Source organism: Pteropus vampyrus, unplaced genomic scaffold, assembly GCF_000151845.1.
Source record: "Pteropus vampyrus isolate Shadow unplaced genomic scaffold, Pvam_2.0 Scaffold334, whole genome shotgun sequence".
Lineage (NCBI taxonomy): Eukaryota > Metazoa > Chordata > Mammalia > Chiroptera > Pteropodidae > Pteropus > Pteropus vampyrus.
The window spans coordinates 1,420,418-1,441,131 of record NW_011889115.1 but is presented as its reverse complement, the minus strand read 5'-3'; the positions used below and the strand labels follow the sequence as shown (position 1 = coordinate 1,441,131).

General features: G+C 32.8%; 1 protein-coding gene across 4 annotated transcripts in view; it reads right to left on the bottom strand.

Annotated features, from left to right (window-relative positions):
- Positions 1-20,714, bottom strand: part of SOX6 (SRY-box 6) — a 358,392-nt gene that overhangs the window by 318,917 nt on the left and 18,761 nt on the right. For all 4 annotated transcript variants that reach the window (XM_023522157.1, XM_023522158.1, XM_023522160.1 and 1 more), the window contains exon 3: positions 4,615-4,822. In XM_023522157.1, coding sequence (XP_023377925.1) covers positions 4,615-4,822 — 208 coding nt within the window. The remainder of the gene's footprint in view (positions 1-4,614; positions 4,823-20,714) is intronic.

The window sequence follows — 20,714 nt, the reverse complement described above, 5'->3', positions numbered from 1 at the left end:
ATTAATTTTTAGTTTCATACCATTGTGGTTGGAATAGATGCTCAATATGATTTTAATCCTCTTAAATTTATTAAGCCTTGTTTTGTGACCTAATATCTGATCTATCCTGAAAAATGTTCCATATGCACTTGAGAAAAATGTATATTCTGTTGTTTTTGGATGTAATGTTGTGTGTATATCTGTTAAGTTCATCTAATCTAACATGTTGTTTAAGACTAATATTCCCTTACTGATTTTGTCTGGATAATATATCCATTGATGTAAGTGGGATATTTAAAAAGTTCCTACTATTATTATATTGCTGTCTATTTCTCCCTTAGATCAGTTAATGCTTGCTTTATATATTTAGGTCTTCCTATGTTGAGTGCATAAATATTATATCCTCTAGCTGAATTGACCCATTTATCATTATGTAATGCCCATCTTTATCTCTAATTAGAGCCTTTGTTTTAAAGTCTTTATTTTTTTTTCTGAAATAAAATAGCTACTCCAGCATCTTTTTGGTTTTCATTGGCATGGAATACCTTTTTTCACCCCTTCGCTTTCAGCCTGTGTATATATCCTTACATCTAAACTGAGTCTTTTGTAGGCAGCATATAAATGGGTATTATTTTTATCCATTTAGCCACTCTATATCTTTTGATTGGAAAATTTGATTCATTTACATTTAAAATAATTGTTGATGAGAATATACTTATTGCCATTGAGTTGTTTACTGGCTGTTTGTATAGTTCTACTCTACTACTATTCTTCTACCTCCTTTAATTAGAACCTAAACTATTGGGCATTTTAAAGATCTCTGCCTATTCCTTCTGCCTGAAATGTATCCCTTTCATTTCTACCTATATAAATCCTCTCATTCTCCAAGACCAGTTAACATCTATTTCCCTATAGAAGCTTCCCATGGCTTCCTAGGCAGGTGTAATCTATCCTGTAAACTCATATAACATTTTATCTATATAGCTCTCATGGAATTTATCATATATTAGACATTTAATTAGTTCATTTTGTATATGTTTTATACCTATTATAAACTCTTTAAAATCATAGACTATTTTTTTTATTTATTAGTGATGCCCTAGTGGATCATGTAGAATAGGAGTTCTTAACCTAAGATCTACATATTCCAAAAGTCCATCTATAGAATTCAGGGGGTTTCTGAACTCATATTAAAAAAAATTCTTTTTCACTAACCTTTAAATGCAGACAACAAACCATAAAATATTCAGACAACAAACCATAGATGCAGACAATAAACTACAAAATATTTCAGAGTATCTGTGACATCGTAACCAGTAAAATTACAATATATTTATATGACATTTTACTTGTTGAAAATATCTCAGAAATCACTTACACTTATCACTACTTCAAAATTATGATATTTTAGTCCTTCAATTAACTCTTGTTTATTGCAATAGCAAAGTAGCACTTTCTACCATATTACAAAATTTAAGATTTAAAATTTTAATATAATTCATTTTCTCTGTAATTCCATAGATTTTGCTTTACGCATTTAAAATAAGAAAGAATGTGTAGATTTCACTAGACTACCAAAGGGATCCACAGGGGGGAAAAAAAGGAAGCAGGTAAGAATCTCTCAGTTCCAATACAGCGCTTTGTAAGAAAAGAAGAAAAACTTATAGAAAAATAATCATGATACCATGTAGTTCTTGATTAGGGCTATAAAAAACATAATATGAACTACAGAATATTGTATTAGCATATTATTCATAAAAATTCACAGTCTTCACCTTGGAAAAAGACCAATCCTCTGCCCTCTACAATAGCCCTATTTAAATGCAATGAAGATTGCTACATACCTCCAATTTATTACCTTCCAAAGAATATTATCCCATACATATTCTACAACTGTTAGATAGTTGGTCTTATTATAAACGATAATCTGGTTCCTTGTAACTTCTTGTCACTAATCTGCATTCTATCCCCAGGGAGCTAGATAGAATAAATTCAATCCCTCCTCCATATGACTTTAATCTTTAGAGACAACCATCATGTCATCTTTAATATTCTTTTCTTTGGGGTTAATATTACTAGTTCCTTCAACCATTTCTCTTATTATATAATTCTGTGTCTGTTATCATGTCGATTGTTCTCCTCTGAGAATACTTTTGAATCTCTCTTAAAGTGTGTTAATTCTCAACTCAACATAATACTTCAGATTCATTCAGTTAAGCAGAGAGTTCAATGGGACTACCACCTCTTTGTTACAGTAATGCTGACTGAGATAGCACTGGTAATTTTTTGGCAAGATTCATCATGATAACCCTATTGTACTTACTGTCACCTAAAACTCATAAGCTTTTTTAAAATTATTATTCATGTGTCTGCTATTTGAATTTTCTTCAGTAATTACCTGTGCATGCAGGAGTTTTGGTCACAGCCTCTAGACTTGACAATACGATCTATTAAAATTTATCTTTATGGTTAGTTTTAAGTTCATATTTTCAGTTTGTCAAAGCTTTTGAGCTTTGTTTCTTTCATACATTATATTCATGTTTCAGATTTGTGGCATCTATAAGTTTGATGAACATGCTTTTAATCACTTAATATTTATATTTACTATATTATGTCCATTAACATACTCTAAAAATGCCTGGATTTCTGATGCCTAAAACATATTACTGTAGAAAACAATCAAAGTTCTGTAAAGTACATAAAAAAACATTCTTCAATAGTAGGAATATAGTGATAAAGGACTCTTAGATGGGAGGTCTCTTGTGTCTTTCTTCCATCAAATCTATAACATACAGTAATGAAGAAGAAAAATAGAAAACAAACCGTTATTTGCAAAAGAAAAAATGGATTCCCAAGCAATCCAGACCACAAAAATTATCAAAAATCAATTTTTTATTTTTAAAGAGTCCTCTAATGTCTTTTGAAAATCACTTTCTTATAGAACTAATACCATCTTTCTGGTGAATCACAATCAACAGTAATCTAACAATCTCATTCAGAGACTATTGGTCTAGCAGCCTGTTATTCTAGAACATAGCCAAGAATGCAGAATATAACTGAGCAACCAGAAGAGTCAGCATGATGTCCATGCTCTCTCAACAATTCACCCAGACATATTTGTTTATATTTTAAATACAGTCCAGAATGTCATGATCATCTAATTTCATAATTTTTGATTAATGCAAGGAGAAAATTAGAAATTATTCACCCCTAAGCAAGAAGTAGCAGCCTGCAACCTGATATTTAAAAAGGAGAAACACACACACACACACAGAAAACTACTTCTATACCCAGCAGACACAAGAACCAAAGTTTCGTAACTGCAGAGAAATAACCATAAAGCCAAACAGTCCTAATTACCTCAGGGATCTCTGGAGCATCATTACATTATAGCACGGTAAAACAACTGACATTTATAATATGATAATCATGATAATTCCTCAAATTTATGTAGTTTAGAGTTTGTACGAGGCTTTTATATTCATTATTATAGTTAATCCTCAAAATGTTTGAGTTACCAAGTCAGGTATTGGTACCAAATCAAGTTTTAAATTTTACGGCTCAGGGAAATTGAAGAACTTACCCAGGGGCGCGTAATTGTTAGATAGGTAGTGGAGTTCATAGTTTACAGCAACATGACCCTGAGTTATCAAAAAAATATTTACATTTTGCGCCACATAATGTGGTTAGTAAGACAAGGGAGCATGTAATACAGTTTAGAAACTTCTACAAAAATTGTTAATGTGATGGACACATGCACAAAAATTAATTTGAAACTTCCACACAAATTAATTTGAAACTTTTTAAACTTTTGAGCCCTCAAGGAAAAATATTAAGTTACATCAAAAAATCCCTTATATCAAATCCCCATTTACCTATAGTGCTACAGAAATCTAAATTTAACTTATAATGTTAGTAATAAAACCAGAACCATTAATTATCCTACATATTAAAGTCTAAATCTGTATATAAAAATGAAAGAAAATACTTAGACATGATTAATTTTAAAATATCAAAGAGACTTCTTTCATCTGGTTTTTAGGATATAAGTGGACTGACTATTGTGGATAAAGTAGAAAAGGTGGATGTGGTATTGCAGTAGACATCATGTGTCAAAGCACTTCTCCCTTGAGCAGTAGCTTTAACATTATTAGAAATCCTCAACTCTCAATTTTATGACATTTGGAGATAAAATAGTATTTATAAATTTATAATATAAAAATGAGAAATAAATTGTTTTGGGGTTTTTTTTGTTTTTTGCTTTTTAAGCAGTTGATAATTTTATAATAAAACACCATCTATCAAAAAGAAATAAAGGAGAAAAATTAAAACTAAAGTTGCAGCTGAAAAAATTCCCATACTACCTTTTTTTTTAGGGCAAGGCTTACGGTCAGTTTAAAAACCTTGATTTGTTATCAAAAGAATGAAATAAAACGCACAAAGTTTTACAAAAATAGAGCTATCTGCTTAACACTCCTAATGGATCACAATCTGCCATCACCATGGAAACCTCTGAATAACTTTTTCTTAGCTAGTACAAATTATGTACTTCTTTGGCCTTTGAAATCCCACTCATTTTTTTAAAGGCCTAGAATCTTTAAAAGAATAAAGCCCGACAGTTAAGTCCACACATACCCTCTTGTTCAGTCCGAGTCATTTCCTCAAGCTTCTTCTGTTTCAATGTGTCCACCACATCGGCAAGGCTCCCTTTGCGGCGTTCTGGGGTTCCAAAAGTAACACTGGTCATTATCTCGCGGTCCCGACTCCCTTCGTCAGGCTTATGTGGTGAGGTAGAGGTATTTCGGAAGGAATATAGGGAACATAACTTATTATTCTCTGACTCCTAGAAAAACAAAATAAAATAAAACTATTAGAACACATGTTTCTTTATATATCGTTTAAGAAAAATCCCAAACTCAGAATAACAGTATATAATGCTTAGATGAACAAAATATATTAACTATCTCTGCTTAAAAAACACTAAACATTAAAGAAGGAATTATCAAAGAAACTAACTTGAAGTTGCAGATTCCAACTGTTTATTTTTTAAATTAGAAAGTAGTTTAAGTAGTTCAAAACAATTTTAAAACAGACACTTCAACTTATTTATTTACACCCTTCATTTAAAATAGTTCAGATTCAATTATTATTAGCATTGGTAAAATTCTTCTTTTAATTGGCACTTTTATTAGCAATGGTCTTCCTGCAATCTAAAAAATATGTACATCACAAAAATATTATCCTTGAATTTAGAACCAGCAGAGAAATTAGCTTCAATAACCAATGTTAATTGTTCACCATAAAATATATAAAATATCTAAATCGTGCCACGAAGTTAACCAACCTGAATATTTTTGTGTGCTGGGGTTTGGGGAGAACCATTTTTTCCAGCTATTCATCTGTCAAAAGTTATAGAAACCTCAATTCTTTACTCTTACTGTGGATATTTTGGCACAGTCACTCACATTTTTCATCTGGCATTTAAAAATGGTTTGTTTTATGTTTGCTTGTTTGTTTGTTTTACAAAAGGACAAGTTTATTAGAGAAACATTTGCACAAGAATTACCTCACAGTACAGAGAATTGAACTAACTGGTTAAAGTTAAGATCTATCTGTGAGGAGGAAAAGCAAATCTTAGATTGAAAATAATAAACACCCAGAAGTTTATAGAAAGAAAATGTTTTATATCTCTCTAAATCAGAACTGGGGCTTCAAAGCAAATATTATTTGGCCACAGCCCATCAGTAGTCTTGCATTCACCTTATCTGTCTGTGCATAAGTAGTCTTCTACCCACTTAAAAAAAAATGTGAAATAAATAAAGCATCTAGCCTTTGTGATTCTCGTCAGAAGCTTGAAAATCTTAATTGCTCCTATATTTCTCTCCATCTTCACAAAGAAGCCCAGCAAGCTTCAAGAACTAGAGGAAGAAGCATTAGGCAAAAGCTACAGAGTTAATAACTAGTGGGAAGGGGGAGAAAAGTGGAGTCTAGAGAAGTAAGTTTCTGCATACGTTAAATGAGATAATTGTATTCAATATATGCTAGGTACGTAGCTATTATTGTCATTATATAGAATGTAGGAATAAAACTCATTTTCAGGGTTATTGGTAGCATATAATGAGAAAACATTTATAAAGCAGCTACACACAATGATGAGCTCATAAGCTGCGGTGTTTAATAAACGGTAGGTGCCATTATGCTGACAGAAAGAGCAGACCTAGGAATGGAGCAAAGGAAGATTATCCCCTTGGACCTAAGAAATTATTTAGTAAAAAATGTTGAGTCTTGAACTAAATTGAATGTTATGAAGTCTTTGAATATGCTAAACATCACTGAATTGTACATATTAAGTGGATAAATTGTGTGATATGTGTATTGTATCTCAACAAAGCTGTTAAAAAATATTGTGAGCCAAATCTTAATTTTTTTCAGCATTCCTATTCCTATTGTTAGCACAATGCCAGTTACAGAGCAGATGCTCATTACATTCATAGTGAAATGAACTGAAAAGATAAAATAAATGGGGCAGGGCAGAAAAAAAGAGCTGTTCCTCAGCTTGGTCCTAGATCTTTCCTTCCCGATGGAAAGATGTTGTATTTCATTAATGTTTACAATAACTCTGGAGTGATGCATAATCTGTACAAAGTGGCTCAACAGTACCAAGAAGCAGGGAGCAAAAAGATGAAAAGTCATGATTTCTCCATGAAAGCCACAAGAATGACTTGCAATATGTCACCTTTTGATACCAGTCACGGTTAGTACATGGCTCCTTGAAATAGCCAGTTCATTCCTCATTTTGTGCAAACAAAAACTAGAGAGATGTTTGCCAAAGCCATTATGACCTCTTAAGAGTACCTATCAGAAATGTGACCTAGGCATTTTGAATCGATAATCGCCATTTTGATCAATCATACTTCAGTTGCTTTCATTTCAAATGCAAGCTAGTATCATGTCAGAGCCTATAAATCAGAAACAAAAATACTAAGGGATTAAAGACCAAGTCAAAACAACAGTGGTTACCTACAAATGACTCACCATTGACCACAGAAAAGAAAATTTTCCCATCACTTGAAAGATGCTAGGCATGGCTCTCCAGCCTGAGGAACAACTCTAAATTCTCCTTAAAGAGTTTAAGCTCCATACCATCCCACTTTTTTCTCTCGGGACTAATTTCAGTCTTATTTATTCATGTCACTTACTTGTTATATAGATTATGTTGCTTGTTTATTACTCATGGCAATGTGGTCACTGCCATGCTGCACCACAGACAATAACCATGGTTCCCACATTGATGGCCCACACCATTCTCCACCCCATAATCTGTGCAAAGTAGCTCAACACAATCAAGAAGCAGGGAGCAAAAAAGTGAAAAGTCATAATTTCTCCATGAAAGCCACAAGAATGACTTGTAATATGTCACTGAGGCACCAAGATAGGCAGTTAGTGAAATCATAAATGGCTAGCACCATCCTTAGGAACAATGAAAAGGGGCAAAATTTACCATTCCTGGCCCTGACTTTTTAACTTTCTAAAACATTGGCCTTTCATGAATGGAAGCCTGCAGCAATTCATCTGAGTAAAGGGGTATATAAATCCACCTTTCTAATGAAGAAATTACCATTGGATAAAAGGCAATAAAGCCAAATGAGAAAAAGAGATTTGACAAAGGATCTCTAATTTTTTTCTAGAAGGTTAGATAACTTACTTAAAAAACAAAACAGGTGCTATGAAATACCAATTGAGGCAAGATTCCCCATGATACTATCTAGTTTTCATGCATGTCATTGCAGCACAAGTGTGGAAAAATCTGAGATATTTCCCTAACGTTTCTCTGAAGTTTCCACAAATTTCAATGTGTAGAATTCCCTGGCAAATATGTTAAAATGCAGATTCCCTCACCTCTTCCCATACCCCAAAGAGTTGGGCCCAGGAATATGAATTTTGTTGAACATCCCAAGTGAGTCTGATACACAGGTCCTTTAATTCTGATGCATCCCACTTTAAGAAACTCAGATTCCTAAGAAAACAATAAAATAAATGTGCTTTGCCTTAATGTTATAATGCAGATATAATTATGAATGATTTTAAGAAGCCTGGTTAGTTATCATTTATAAAAAAAACATAAGGGAGATTGCTTTTCTTTTGACCTTTCTGTGAAAACAACTACTGTATAACATAACTGAACATATGAACATCACAATAAGCAGACAGAGCATATGGGGCACTGAGTAGCATTATTCATTCAAAGGAAATTTACTATAAATTTGTTTTCTCTTAACCCCTAACCTCAGTGGCCCAAACAAACCTAACAGTGAAGAAAATTTTCAAAATATTATTTAAGTGAATCTCAGTCCCAATACAAAGACTAAAGTAATGTTGATTCAGATTATCTAAAGAGCATTTCACTGGAAATCAAACACAGTACAAAAATTATATGTAGAAGACTGAAAAAGAACCCAATAGTACAAAAAAAAGTTATTAGACAGTTTCTAGAAAAGAAAGCAATTTTCACAAATTAAAAATATTTCATTAAGACGTTTTTGTATCTGAAGGGATAGAAAAGTAAATATTAAAAATGAAACATATGTATCTACGATATAACTAGACTTACTGTGATCATTTTGTAATATACACAAATACTGAATCAGTATGTTGTATACCTGAAAATAATATAATGCCATGTGTCAATTATACCTCAATTTAAAAAAAATGTGAGGTAATAGATCTCAACTAAACTTACTGTCATAATCACTTCACTATATATATATATATATATATCAAATTATTATGTTACACACCTTAAACTAATACAATGTTATACATAAATTATATCTCAATAAAACTGAAAAAAAAAACATTAAACTAAATATTGCTCCAATTTTTCAGGTGTTATTCAAAACTAGTAGCTCAGCGGTAGTATTAAAAGGACGCTCAACTTAATTAGCCTTCTCATGCTACTGTGACTATATATTACATGTACTCAGTTTTTGAGCCTTTGTCTTGTTCCTTCCCCCTAGAATTCTCTTTGACTATACACTCAACCCACCCTTCAAAGTTCAGATCACACGCGCTTCATCCTTAAAATCCTCTGACTATACTGGACCTCACTATCCTCTTATTTACCCACAAACCACACACTGAATCACTTAATCAGAACTATGCATTTAATAATATACTAGAATAAATTATTCATTACTATTTTTCATGTATTAGTTAACATTTGCAGTTAAATTTTAACTCTAAAGGATTAGGGCCATGTCTCATGCTTCTTCCATATGCCACCAAAGCATCAAACAAATGTTGGCTGATGAAGTTGAAACAACTACTCACCAAATATGTCAAAAATAATAAAAAATTAGGCTAAGGGGTTAAGATTTGCTCTTACAGGATTTCTTATGTAAGCAAAGTAATGAAAATGGAGATATTAAAAAATAAGGTATTCATTCAATAAAAGATGGAATACCACATGGCCATTAATAACATTGCATGTGTTGAATATAGTGTTGTTTATAGTGAGGAATAATTAAGGCAACTTGCATGTCCAATTGTAGGGATTATTTGTAGGCATTATGATTTTATACTTATGGTAGAGTAATTTGAAATTATTGAAAATCACATTTTTGCAGAAAATTTAATGACATGTGGGAATATTCATGTTAGTGAAAAGTATGGTAGTGAGAAACATGAATATACATTTTTTAAGAAAAAATTATTTAGAGAAGACACTGGAATATCCAATAAAATTAATGGTCCTCTGAATACTGAGATAACAGGTAGTTTTTATTTTCTTTTGGAAGTTCTCTATATTTTTCAAATGTTATATCATAATAACACTTTTAATGAGAAAATAAATACTATTCTCAAGGCTTATTATAAATACCAAAAAAAAATATTACAAGGAAAAACACATTAAATAAAAAAAAGGATATATTGTAGTATTTAGCAATGTCAATTTGTTATATGCGTGCATAAGGGTAAATGTTGCTACACACACACACACACACACACACACACACAAAAAAACTAGGAAGATATATACTAAAGTATTTATAGCGATTTCTAAATGGTGATATTATTGGTAATTTTTATTTCTTTTTTTATCTTCGTTTTCTAATTTATAAATGATGAACATACTGTCAATATGAAAAGCAAAAATGTTTTATAAAGAGATACTTGGAGGAAAAATAAAAATAATTTTAAGAGAATAGTTTGGCCTTCTTGAAGATGTCTACATTTTTTAGTCCCCCTGTACTAAACCCAGAAAAAACAACCAAGCTTTCGTTCATTGGTACTTCTGTAGTTAAAGGCTCTCAAATAACATTTTCTAATAAATCTAATTATTTAAAAGGGAATCCTGTATCAGCTAAAATCTAGACCCCTATAATTATCATCTCTTGTTTCTTGTTGGCCTTCAAAAGATACCCAAAATCAGTTCCCTTTCTCTTCCATATTAGAATTGCTCAAAGAATTAAGAGTCCTTTTCTAGGTGAAACTCCTCCAGTTTCTATACTCATTTCTCATTTGCCATGCTTTCCAGACCCTTTGTCTTTCTCCTCTGATACACTCCAGTCTCCAGGTATTGTTCTAAAAATGTATTGCCCAAAACTAAATATCAAATTCTGCATCTTCATTTTCAGCAGGGAAAAAGTAACATCCAGAAATTATATGGCTCCCCCCATGTCACATAGGTAGAACTGCCAGAGCTAAAATATAAAAGCAGGTTTTCTGATATCATATCTGATGCTTTTTCCATTCCACAGGGCTATAATAAAATTAGTTACCTGTTGTTATACAAATGACAATAAATAAATAAAATTAGTCATCTGTTTTTGTATAAAAATCACCCTAAAACTCAGTGCTTAACAGAACAATAATCATTTATTATCATTTATGGTGTCTGTGGATCAGGAATTCAGGAGCATCTGGACTGGCTGGTTCGGCCTCAAGGTCTCTCGTGAGGTTATTGCTAAGTCAGTGGCTAAGGTTGGAGTCATCTCAAAGACTTTTTTACTCACAGATGTGAACATTTCAAAAGCTCAGGGCTGAAGTCTGGGGTTCCTTAGACAATCTCTTCCATCTGTGTGTGATCTCTCCACATGATGTTTTCTCTCTGGCATGTTGGCATCAAACTAGCTGGATTTCTTGCATGGCAGTTCAGGCCTCCAAAGTTGCATGTCCCCAGAGAGAGCCAAATTAAAGCTGAATTCACTGTTTCTAATCTAGCCTAGTTATAATTATATTCTCAAATAGTTGCTGTGAAAAATGAATAATGTATAAAGTATTTTGGACAATGCCTATCAAATAAGTACTCAAAAAATGGTAACTACTTTTATTACTAAATTCAAAAGTTCTTTGTCTAATTGTCCTTTGTTTCCATTTTTAATTCTGAAAATACAGTCATGATAACCATTGGCACCATTTTTAGGTTTTTATTTATACCCACTCATCTAAGTGGAATAATAAATACTAGACTACATTACTCTCTTCAATATCAATGCTCAAAAAATCACCTTCTTCATGAAGTCATCCCAAACTAATTCCACCAAGATCCGGCCTCTCACAAAGCTCCAGTGACCTTGGCACTTGTAATTGGATTTTTCTAGAGATATTATCAATTCCCACTTAACCTAACTGCACATAGATTATCTCCATTCTGTCCAGGAGCAGCTACAGAACACTACTGCTCTGATTCATCTGGGTTGCTTGCTGCATCTAGACCAGGAATGTGAATGTGAATGTGAATGGGCAGCCACACTGCAAGGAAAGGAGAGCAGTGGGCTGAGTTTACAAAAGTCAGATGAGATGTCAGGAACTGAGAAAGTCACAGACCATAGACCAGAGACCATTCCTGACTAGGAATGAAATTCTTGCCCTATATAATAATAAAGTTGAAACTCATATACAGGTAGAAGTCGTTGAAGTTGGGAGAAATAACTAGGAAATGCACTCTCTAAGCAGCTGCATAAATCAACTTCCCTTCCTACTACCCTATCTAATGGTAAGGACAGAATATTATCCTCTCTTACCCTTTCCTCCACCCATTCATTAGCAAAGATGATTTAAATGTCTTCATTCTTATGCATTTTATGTAGTCACTTTTGTTTTGCTTTTTCATTTTAGTTATACTGCATCTCTAATTACAGCTTTATCCTCACTGTAGTCTGTCCTCCCTAAAGATAAGATTTATTGAGATATCCAATCACAGATTTGTTCCTGATTTCTGACATCTCCCAATCTATAGCAAACCTCAGCTTCCTTAGATCCTACCCAAAATCACTAAAACAAAGCCCAAATCCTAAAAATTGTTCTTTTGAACTCTCTTACTGAGACACTCTATGATTCTTTATGGTGTGTGTTCTCCCTACTGCAATAAATAAGAAACCCATTTGTTTAACTACAGATGTGTTCCTGGTAGTCTTTTGCTGAAAGGAATTAAGGAAAGCAATGTCTGTAAAGAAATTAAAAACAATAATAAAACCAACTAAGAGTTTTTGTTTGTTGTAAATCACTATGTACTGGCAACTCGACCATGTCAGTGATTAACATACTAAGTTTATTATACATATATCATATATGTACTGCTTTTTCTGATTTCCCACTTTAAACATTTTTTTTTTGGATGAACCAAAAGCTGCTTGTGACTGTGCTATATGAGAGGCATTCTATTATAGTGTTACTGGGTGATGACAGAAAAACCTTTACCTAATCTAGGTTTCAATAACTTCTTGCTAACAAAGGAACCTAACCTTTTTAATATGCTGAAAACTATATCGCTAACATTTATAGTTTCTTTCTCAGAGGGAAAAGGATGTTTTTCTCTAATGTGACATATTTTAAGGAAAAGCATTGGTTTAAAAAAAGCTTGCATAAATGAAAATACTGAGTTTGGTTCCAATTACCAACAATTTATTTCTGACAAAAGTATCATTTGCTCTAATAGTGAAATAAAGTGTATTATTTTTCTCTTTTATCAAAACTAATACTTAGTAGAATATATTAAATTTACATAGCATTCTTAAAGTTAGAATAACATCTTGCCACTTTATACTATTTACTATATTGTTTAATAACAATAAATTATTCATGATGTGTGAGAATATAGATTTGTTACCAATATTTGCTAAAATGTCATAATTCCTAAAGTCTAAGGAGAAAAAGCCAGTTTTTAAAAAGTTGTTTTGATTCAAAGAAAAAAATTACATGACAAAAGTTTTTTTAAATGGCCTAATCACAATAATATTTAATAAAATGGAAGTAAATGTTGTGAACAGAGTAAATATAGAAAAAAAATACTTAAAGTCCCCACACTTGTCAAGACAAGCACATAGAAAAGCCTTGCACCATCTATATATTATCAGCCTCACATATAGAAATCTCAAGATTCAAAGGTCCTTAAAAATCCAATTGCTCAAACCCATCTAGTACTTGAACCTCCTGCGCAAGAAAATGTGGTATAGTAGCTAATAAAGTGTAGGCTCTCTGGGCCAGATTTTCTAGTTAAATCCCATCTAGCTTTTCCATCTACCTCCCATTCAACCCCAGACAAGTTAGATAAACTTTCTGTGCCTTAATGTCCTCATCTATAAAATGGGAGTGATAATAACAGCAGTATAGAACCTACCTCATAGTGTTGTTATGAAAATTAAATAGTAAGTGCTCATTAATTGATGGTGGTGGTGGTAGTAGTGATGGTGGCTGTTACAACTTCCCTGACAAGTAAGTTTTTTTTGCCTCTCCTTAAACATCTCCACTAATTGAACAGTTAGTACCTCTCAAAGCAAACTATTCCATCTTTGGAGAGTTGTCAAACATTCTTATTTATAAGAATAAGAATCCTACTCCTTAAACCCATGGAAATATTTTCATTCCATGGAAATACTAGAACAGTAGCACTTTCAAAACATACACACAGCTATTATAGTACCCTTGTATCTTTTCTTTTTCTAGGTAAAATATCCCTATTTTCTTCATTTCTTCCTCATAAGACATGATTCAGCCTCCTGATCATTCTCCCTTATGTATATTCCAATTTGCTTCTCTATCTCTCTTAAAGAGCAGTACCCTGAACTGAATGTGCTCAATATTGTCTAAACAACAAAGAATTAAGGCACACATTCACCCCCTTAGGGTATATATACTTTAAAGATACAATGCCGTAAGACAGGCAGCTTCATAGATGAAAATATAACTTTTTCATAGTGGACAGCAAGAAGAGCTTTAAGGCAGGCTGATCTGATAGTGAATTCTCCAAAACACAAAGCAACATATTATCAAGGTTCACCTATTCACTGATTCATGTGCCTACCAACTCCAGACAGTTACTTTTATCTGGCAATTCATTAGTATTTAAATTATCATATGACATTCAACCTAAATAACGTTACCAGACTAGGTTGAATTGGCTAAGACAAATTTTACCTCGATACCAAGAAATTTAGAAATAGCAAGAGATGGTAATTATAGTTCAAATTTTTCACTTTTGAGTTGAGTGAAAAGTAAAGTCAGGGGATATAAAGTGACTTTTCTAAAGTCACAGAGCAAATTAGTGGCAGAGATGAATATAGGCTTTCTATAAGGTAACATCCTCTCCTCTAAATTGTTTCCTTTAAATAACACCAGGGAAAATACTTCCACTGAATCAAAAGAATGTTTTTGTTGGTTATTTGTTTATTTGTTTGTTGGTTTTTTCTTGTTGTTTTACAATTTAAGGCATTAGGGAAGGGGTATGATTATGCAGAAATTAGACAAGTATAATTGAATGAGTTCTTCCAGAATAACTTTTTATGCATGGAGAATCTCAAATGATTCTATAGAGCTTTTTTTAAGAGGTAACTACTTTACTGTCAAGTTTATCATCCACGTGCTCTCCTCTGTTACAGTTGTTTTCTTTTGTTCTCCAAGTGAGAGGCACCAGTGCACTTAAAACATTAACCGTATATTTTTTATATCTAATCAGCCAAACAGCTAGTATGCTTTAAGTGATCTGAAAACTATGGTGGAAGCTTAAATTATATGTACATTACAGAATCCAGATATCAGTCCGATCATCAGGAACACATTATGCATAAGCATCATCCAAATAAGAAACAATGAAGAGAACTTTGAGTTAGTGGACAAACTCCAGATATCAGAAGAAAGAAACTGAAGCAAAAGGAGGCAAAGTAAAAAATTTCCCTACCCTCTACCCAGAACAGGAAAAGAGCCTGGAAAATAGAGCCAAGGAACCAGGGACCTGTTTGTATGACACTAGCTCAGTGTTGGTAGGGAAAAGGTATGCTTGTAGTATGACACAAGTAATGTATTGAAATATTGTTTAATCCATTTTCTAGGAAACTTGTCCCTAATTCAAGACAGAAACTGGGGCCATTGCGGGGGAGGGGGATCTACAATCATTCAAGAGTATCACAGTAGCTTCAGTAAAAACAGGATATAAACCTCTTAGAAAAACAGCAAGGTAGTTGGGAGTCATTAGGAAAAGAGGTAATATTGAGACCCCCATAAGCAAATATTGATGTAATATTTACCTACGTTTTGAGTATTTATTTTAAAATGAAGAGGCTGGAGTTCCAGAAATAGTTCAGAGTATGCTCTTCATACCTCAAAAATCTTAACATTAAAAAGTCCCAGAGGCCAATCAAGGTCTGTTAAACCCATTTGTTCCTTAATACATATTCTGTTCTATTAACAGTGAAGTCCTTTCATGGCCTAATTTGCCTAGAGAAGAATGACTAGAGAGCAGATTGCTATGTATGTCATATAAGCTGAGCACTCACGGCCACTACGTGAGCATAACAGTCTCCTCTCACTGGGTTCTTGTCCAGTAATGTTCCCTGTTTTGAGAAATCCACCACAAAATCCTTCAAATTTCCTTCTAATATGTGCAATATATACAATGGCTTACCAAGAAACTCTTTGTTATCCAGAAATTATTAAATAACATCTCTAGCTCTCTGATTTAGGTTTTTACAGATAGAAATAGTACAAATAAAAACAAAATGATTTCTCAGAGGGTGTGTTGCTTATACAACAACTATCTATCTATCTATCTATCTATCTATCTATCTATCTATCTATCTATCTATCAGCATCTATCATCTATCTATCATCTATCTACATTTCCAGGAAAAGAAAAGCTAGGCATAAAAATGTCACCAAATTACCACAAAGCAGGAAACAGAAGTCTAATTCAGTCATCAGGTGCCCCCAATGTCTGGAAGCTGTGCGTTGCTCTACCGGAAAGCAACATACAACTTCGAATTAATGGATCAGTTACAATCACAGAAGCCACACTTTCTCTGTCGAGGAGATAGAAGGTGTGAATTTTTATTTTTCTCTCTTAACTTTCAAATACTCAGATGCAGATTGATTCCTTGCCCAACTATGTCATTCCTCATGGATTCAAGAGAACAGTAGCCAAAAGGAGAGCTGGACACTAATCTTACTGTCAATTTCAGAAAGCAAAATAAATAAACTATAATCAACTTCACATACAAAACATACCAATGTGAGAATAAAAATAAAAAAAATGAAAGAGGTCTCTTTGGTAGAAGCATACCAGGTACAAAATAAGTTAATATAACTGAAGGCCAAATATTAACTCTAAATACAACAGCAAAAATTTTCTCAATTTGTTCATGGATTACATTAGCTTAATCCTGACTAACCCAGGGCTTGTGTAAAAAGCTACCAATTTACCCCCTGAAACTAACCAAAAAGTTCCTAAATAACAGTAATTACCCAAAATGTTCCAATCTTTGTGTTTCTACATAAATGAATCACTTCTATCATACCACTATAATCTATCTACGCTTGAATGATGGCACATTTCTCCCCAGAAGTTTGATGAACTTGAGAATACTGAATTCTACGTAGTCTCAGTACACTGGCAGTGAAAACAAATCAGAGTTAAATTATAATGACAGCAAAAGTTTACAAAATAATTTTCAATCATTCTATTAAATAATGTTTCCCATTTTCTAGCATGCTAATGAAATATAAAGAAGATAAATGAAATGCATAAATATTCATTTCTAATTTTTACTTGATTGTAAAATTTTATTAGGAAAGGTTTGTAATTTATACTTTGGATTTAAAAATGTAGTTTACAAAGAGCTATATTATTGAACTCAATTTGCATCATGTAGAAAAATAATGCCTAGAGGTCATGGGAACATAGGAATACAAAAATAATATTTAGAAGGTTAATAGTATAAAAAATAAATATGTCATCACATTGAAAGCTATACTAACAAAAAGAATAATAGCTTGAAGTTCTTCTTTAAAAAGGTTACATTTCTCTTAGAAAGCAAGGAAAACTTCTTATTGCAGAGGACAATCAAACAGTGGGATAATTTGCATCTCAAGGTAATTAAGGCACATTCATTAGATGTGTTTAAGAAAAATTAGATATGTTCATGGAAGGAACAGAGTAGGGGCTTTCCTGTTTAATGCAGGTGTTTTGACTCAATAATCAAAGAGAGCCCTTTCAATCTCATCCCATCATTCTGATGGGAGCAGAATTCATTATGTTAAAGTTACCTTTATGGAAAACAACTCTCTCCAAATTGAAGTAAGAAGGTAGATATGGAGGAGTGAAAATACAATCCCTAAAGAAATATAGTCTCTATCCAAGCATAACCATCTTATTCGTGCTGATCTAGAAGAATCTTAAGATTCATATCTCATGCTAATCTTGAAAAGTTCAAATTAGTCATGTAAATGCATGGTATATAATATATACATTATACTTTCTACAACATGTTGCTTAAAAGCATTATAGAAATGTGCCTATTTCATTACTCCATTTATCATATTTCATTATAATGATGTACCCAGATCACCAATGGGCAAGAAAAAAATTCTGAATAAGAAAGTATACATTAATTAGAAACACCTATAGGCTAAAACATTCTTTTGGAGTTCTGCTTTAACTGCTTTGGTGTCCTGAGATCAGCTTTCATTGATTAACACTGACCAATTATGATAAGAAGCCTATTAAAAAAAAAACTACTATGTTTAAATGCCATTTGGATCCTTCAAGAAAATAAAAGCTAAGTGAATAGGCCTACTCAATCTAACTGTTCTGCTAGACGAGATCGTACCAGATTTTCTATTAGTAATCAAGTCTTATTTTAAATAATTGTCAAAAGGTGACTTTCCTTAAGTGTCTGGTAATACTATAGAGCCCAAGCTATATTTTGGTCATGAAGGACTATTTGAATATGGACAGTAGACAGGAAAAGTCAAACCACAGAAGAAGCCCTGGCATCACTATGAGGTGTACACTAGCAGCATATTGGTGAAAAAAATGAAAACAAAATATTTATGAGAGATAAAGGTATCACAGAAAAAGAAGCAAATTAGGGGAAAACTGGTTGAATCCCAGAAAAGATAATCCTTATGAACATGAAGGAATGTTGTAAATTTTAAGCGAATGTCAGTGACGGAGTTTCTTAAGAGATTCATGTTATAGTCAGTGCTCTACAAACCCCAGTTAGTAAGTCTTATACAACCTGAAAAGTTAAATTAAAATAAACACGGCATATTCTGTCTCCTAGAATACAATTTGTATACACAATTATATTACACTGAAAAAAAAGACACTAGGGTCTGATTTTCATTAAACTGCCAAAATACAGAAGAAATGCAAAAAGTCTCTGCACAGATGTAGCAAAGTACTGGATTTTTATATTTTTGGCAGGTGTTCGATGTGCAGCCCACATAACCGCACGTTAATGACTAGAGAGTCAATCAGCATGCATACCTGATTCTTCAATGTCTGAGAGGGAAAAACGCCATCTATAACAGAGCATGTTAATGTTTCTACTTTTGATAAAAATTTTGATAATATGATAGGTAAGTAAAAAAAAAATTTCCAAAAAGTATATTTAGAAAGGTGTATTATATCATTAACAATAAGGATAAAATAACTCAAATTTTCATAAACATCAAGGTATTTCCAAGTGGCATACTAGTAATCATTCTGTTTACCTTATAAAACCCACATTTTGGAACTTTTTTTAAAATAGCATTTTTTAATAGTAGGAATGAAACAGTGCACATAACCATGGTACGAAAATATAAAGGTGATCGATGTGTTAACATCAGACAACATTAGTTGTCCATTTCGGTACCCATGTCATGCAATAAAATATGGTTTTATTTTTTGGTTCGAATTTTAAGTAAATTTCTCTCATTACATTTCAAAAAAAAGACAATACTGGATGCTAATACAGTTTCAAATTTATAGAAAATGAGAAAGTTCCCACAGAGCTTCCTGGAGAATGCTGTTTTATGACACAGGGGGAAAGATGGACATTTTCACTTGTCACCATAAGCCTAGGTTTGAATTTGACTTAAATTAAATGACCTTCCAACATTCTAAAACAAAGAAGTAGTGACTAAATTTCTCTAAAAGTCTAAACCTTGCTAATTTATGATTTTTTTCCAGTGCTTTGTAGACTAGTAAGGTACCAAAAAGATGCTCATAAACCTTCCCCTAGCTGTTAAGACTATAAAGTAGCTAAGACCAAGTGAACTAATGGGTTTCACTACACTTTCTAAAGTACAATCTCAATAAAAGTGAGGAAATAAATTCCACTTGGGTGCTGCCTGATATCTTAAATGACTAAATCTTACCAAAAACTGGCAACAATTCAAATTTTCAAAATCTTTTAAAAGGCAACGAAATTAGAAATCCTCTACAAGTCTATCGCAACATAAAGCATGGCTGAGAAGCATTAAATCCTCACTTAAAATTCCTGGACTATATTATCATGTAATGAAAACAGCTCCATTCCCAGAAATGGTACAAAGTCCACACCACAATTTTTATGACTCCAAGTGAACTACATAAAACTCACCAGAGTTGATTAGCAACTTCATTGGACTGAAAGCAAGAAAGGCAGAGGACATATTGTTTGCAAGCAAGAAAGTATTGTCCCCAACAGTTATTTATTAAATATCTCAACACTCCTATTATCATTTTATTTCAATTACAATAAAGAATATTACTGACATCTTTTGTTTATAGCAGAAAAACTTTTATTTTAAAAACTTTTCTTGAAGATAAAACACACTTGGGAGAATTTGATTAGGTCTCCAAAATAAGGAGTTCTGATATTCTGGGGCTGGAAGTCTAGCATGGTTATTTCTACTTAATCAGACTAGTAGGTAAAAGCCAGATGCATGTAATCCCATTTTGACTTGAAGTACGTATCGAAATAAGGATACATATAAGTGCACACATATTCAGATCCCTCTTACAATCTGGTTGCCACTTTTGGATCTTGAAAGAGATACTGTTGGTACCTTGCCCACATCCCCATGGCCTACCCCAGATGTTACCTGCAAATAGTTTCCTCTTAGATAAAAAGTGTCTGTCCTCACATGGGACCATTCTGTCCAGGAGCAAGTCTACCCTTTATTCTCTCCCTGGTCTCAGTAATTTCATTTCCTGTTCATTCCTGACTAAATTTCTGTCCACGTGTTCATTACTTAAAATATTTTCCTCACCTTCTGTGTGAATTTTGTCTTCTTCAGAATCTATGGGAACTCCGCAAAAGATAACCTCCCTAACTGTTCACTCTTCCACTTATTATCAGACTCTCACCTGCCCTGCAATTATTCTCCTAATAGGTGACCTTGTTTCTGGTGTTATCTCTTACAACCCATTCTCTGCTCAGCAGCCAATGTGATCTTTTAAAAACATAAATCAAATCATGTTAGTCTCTTGA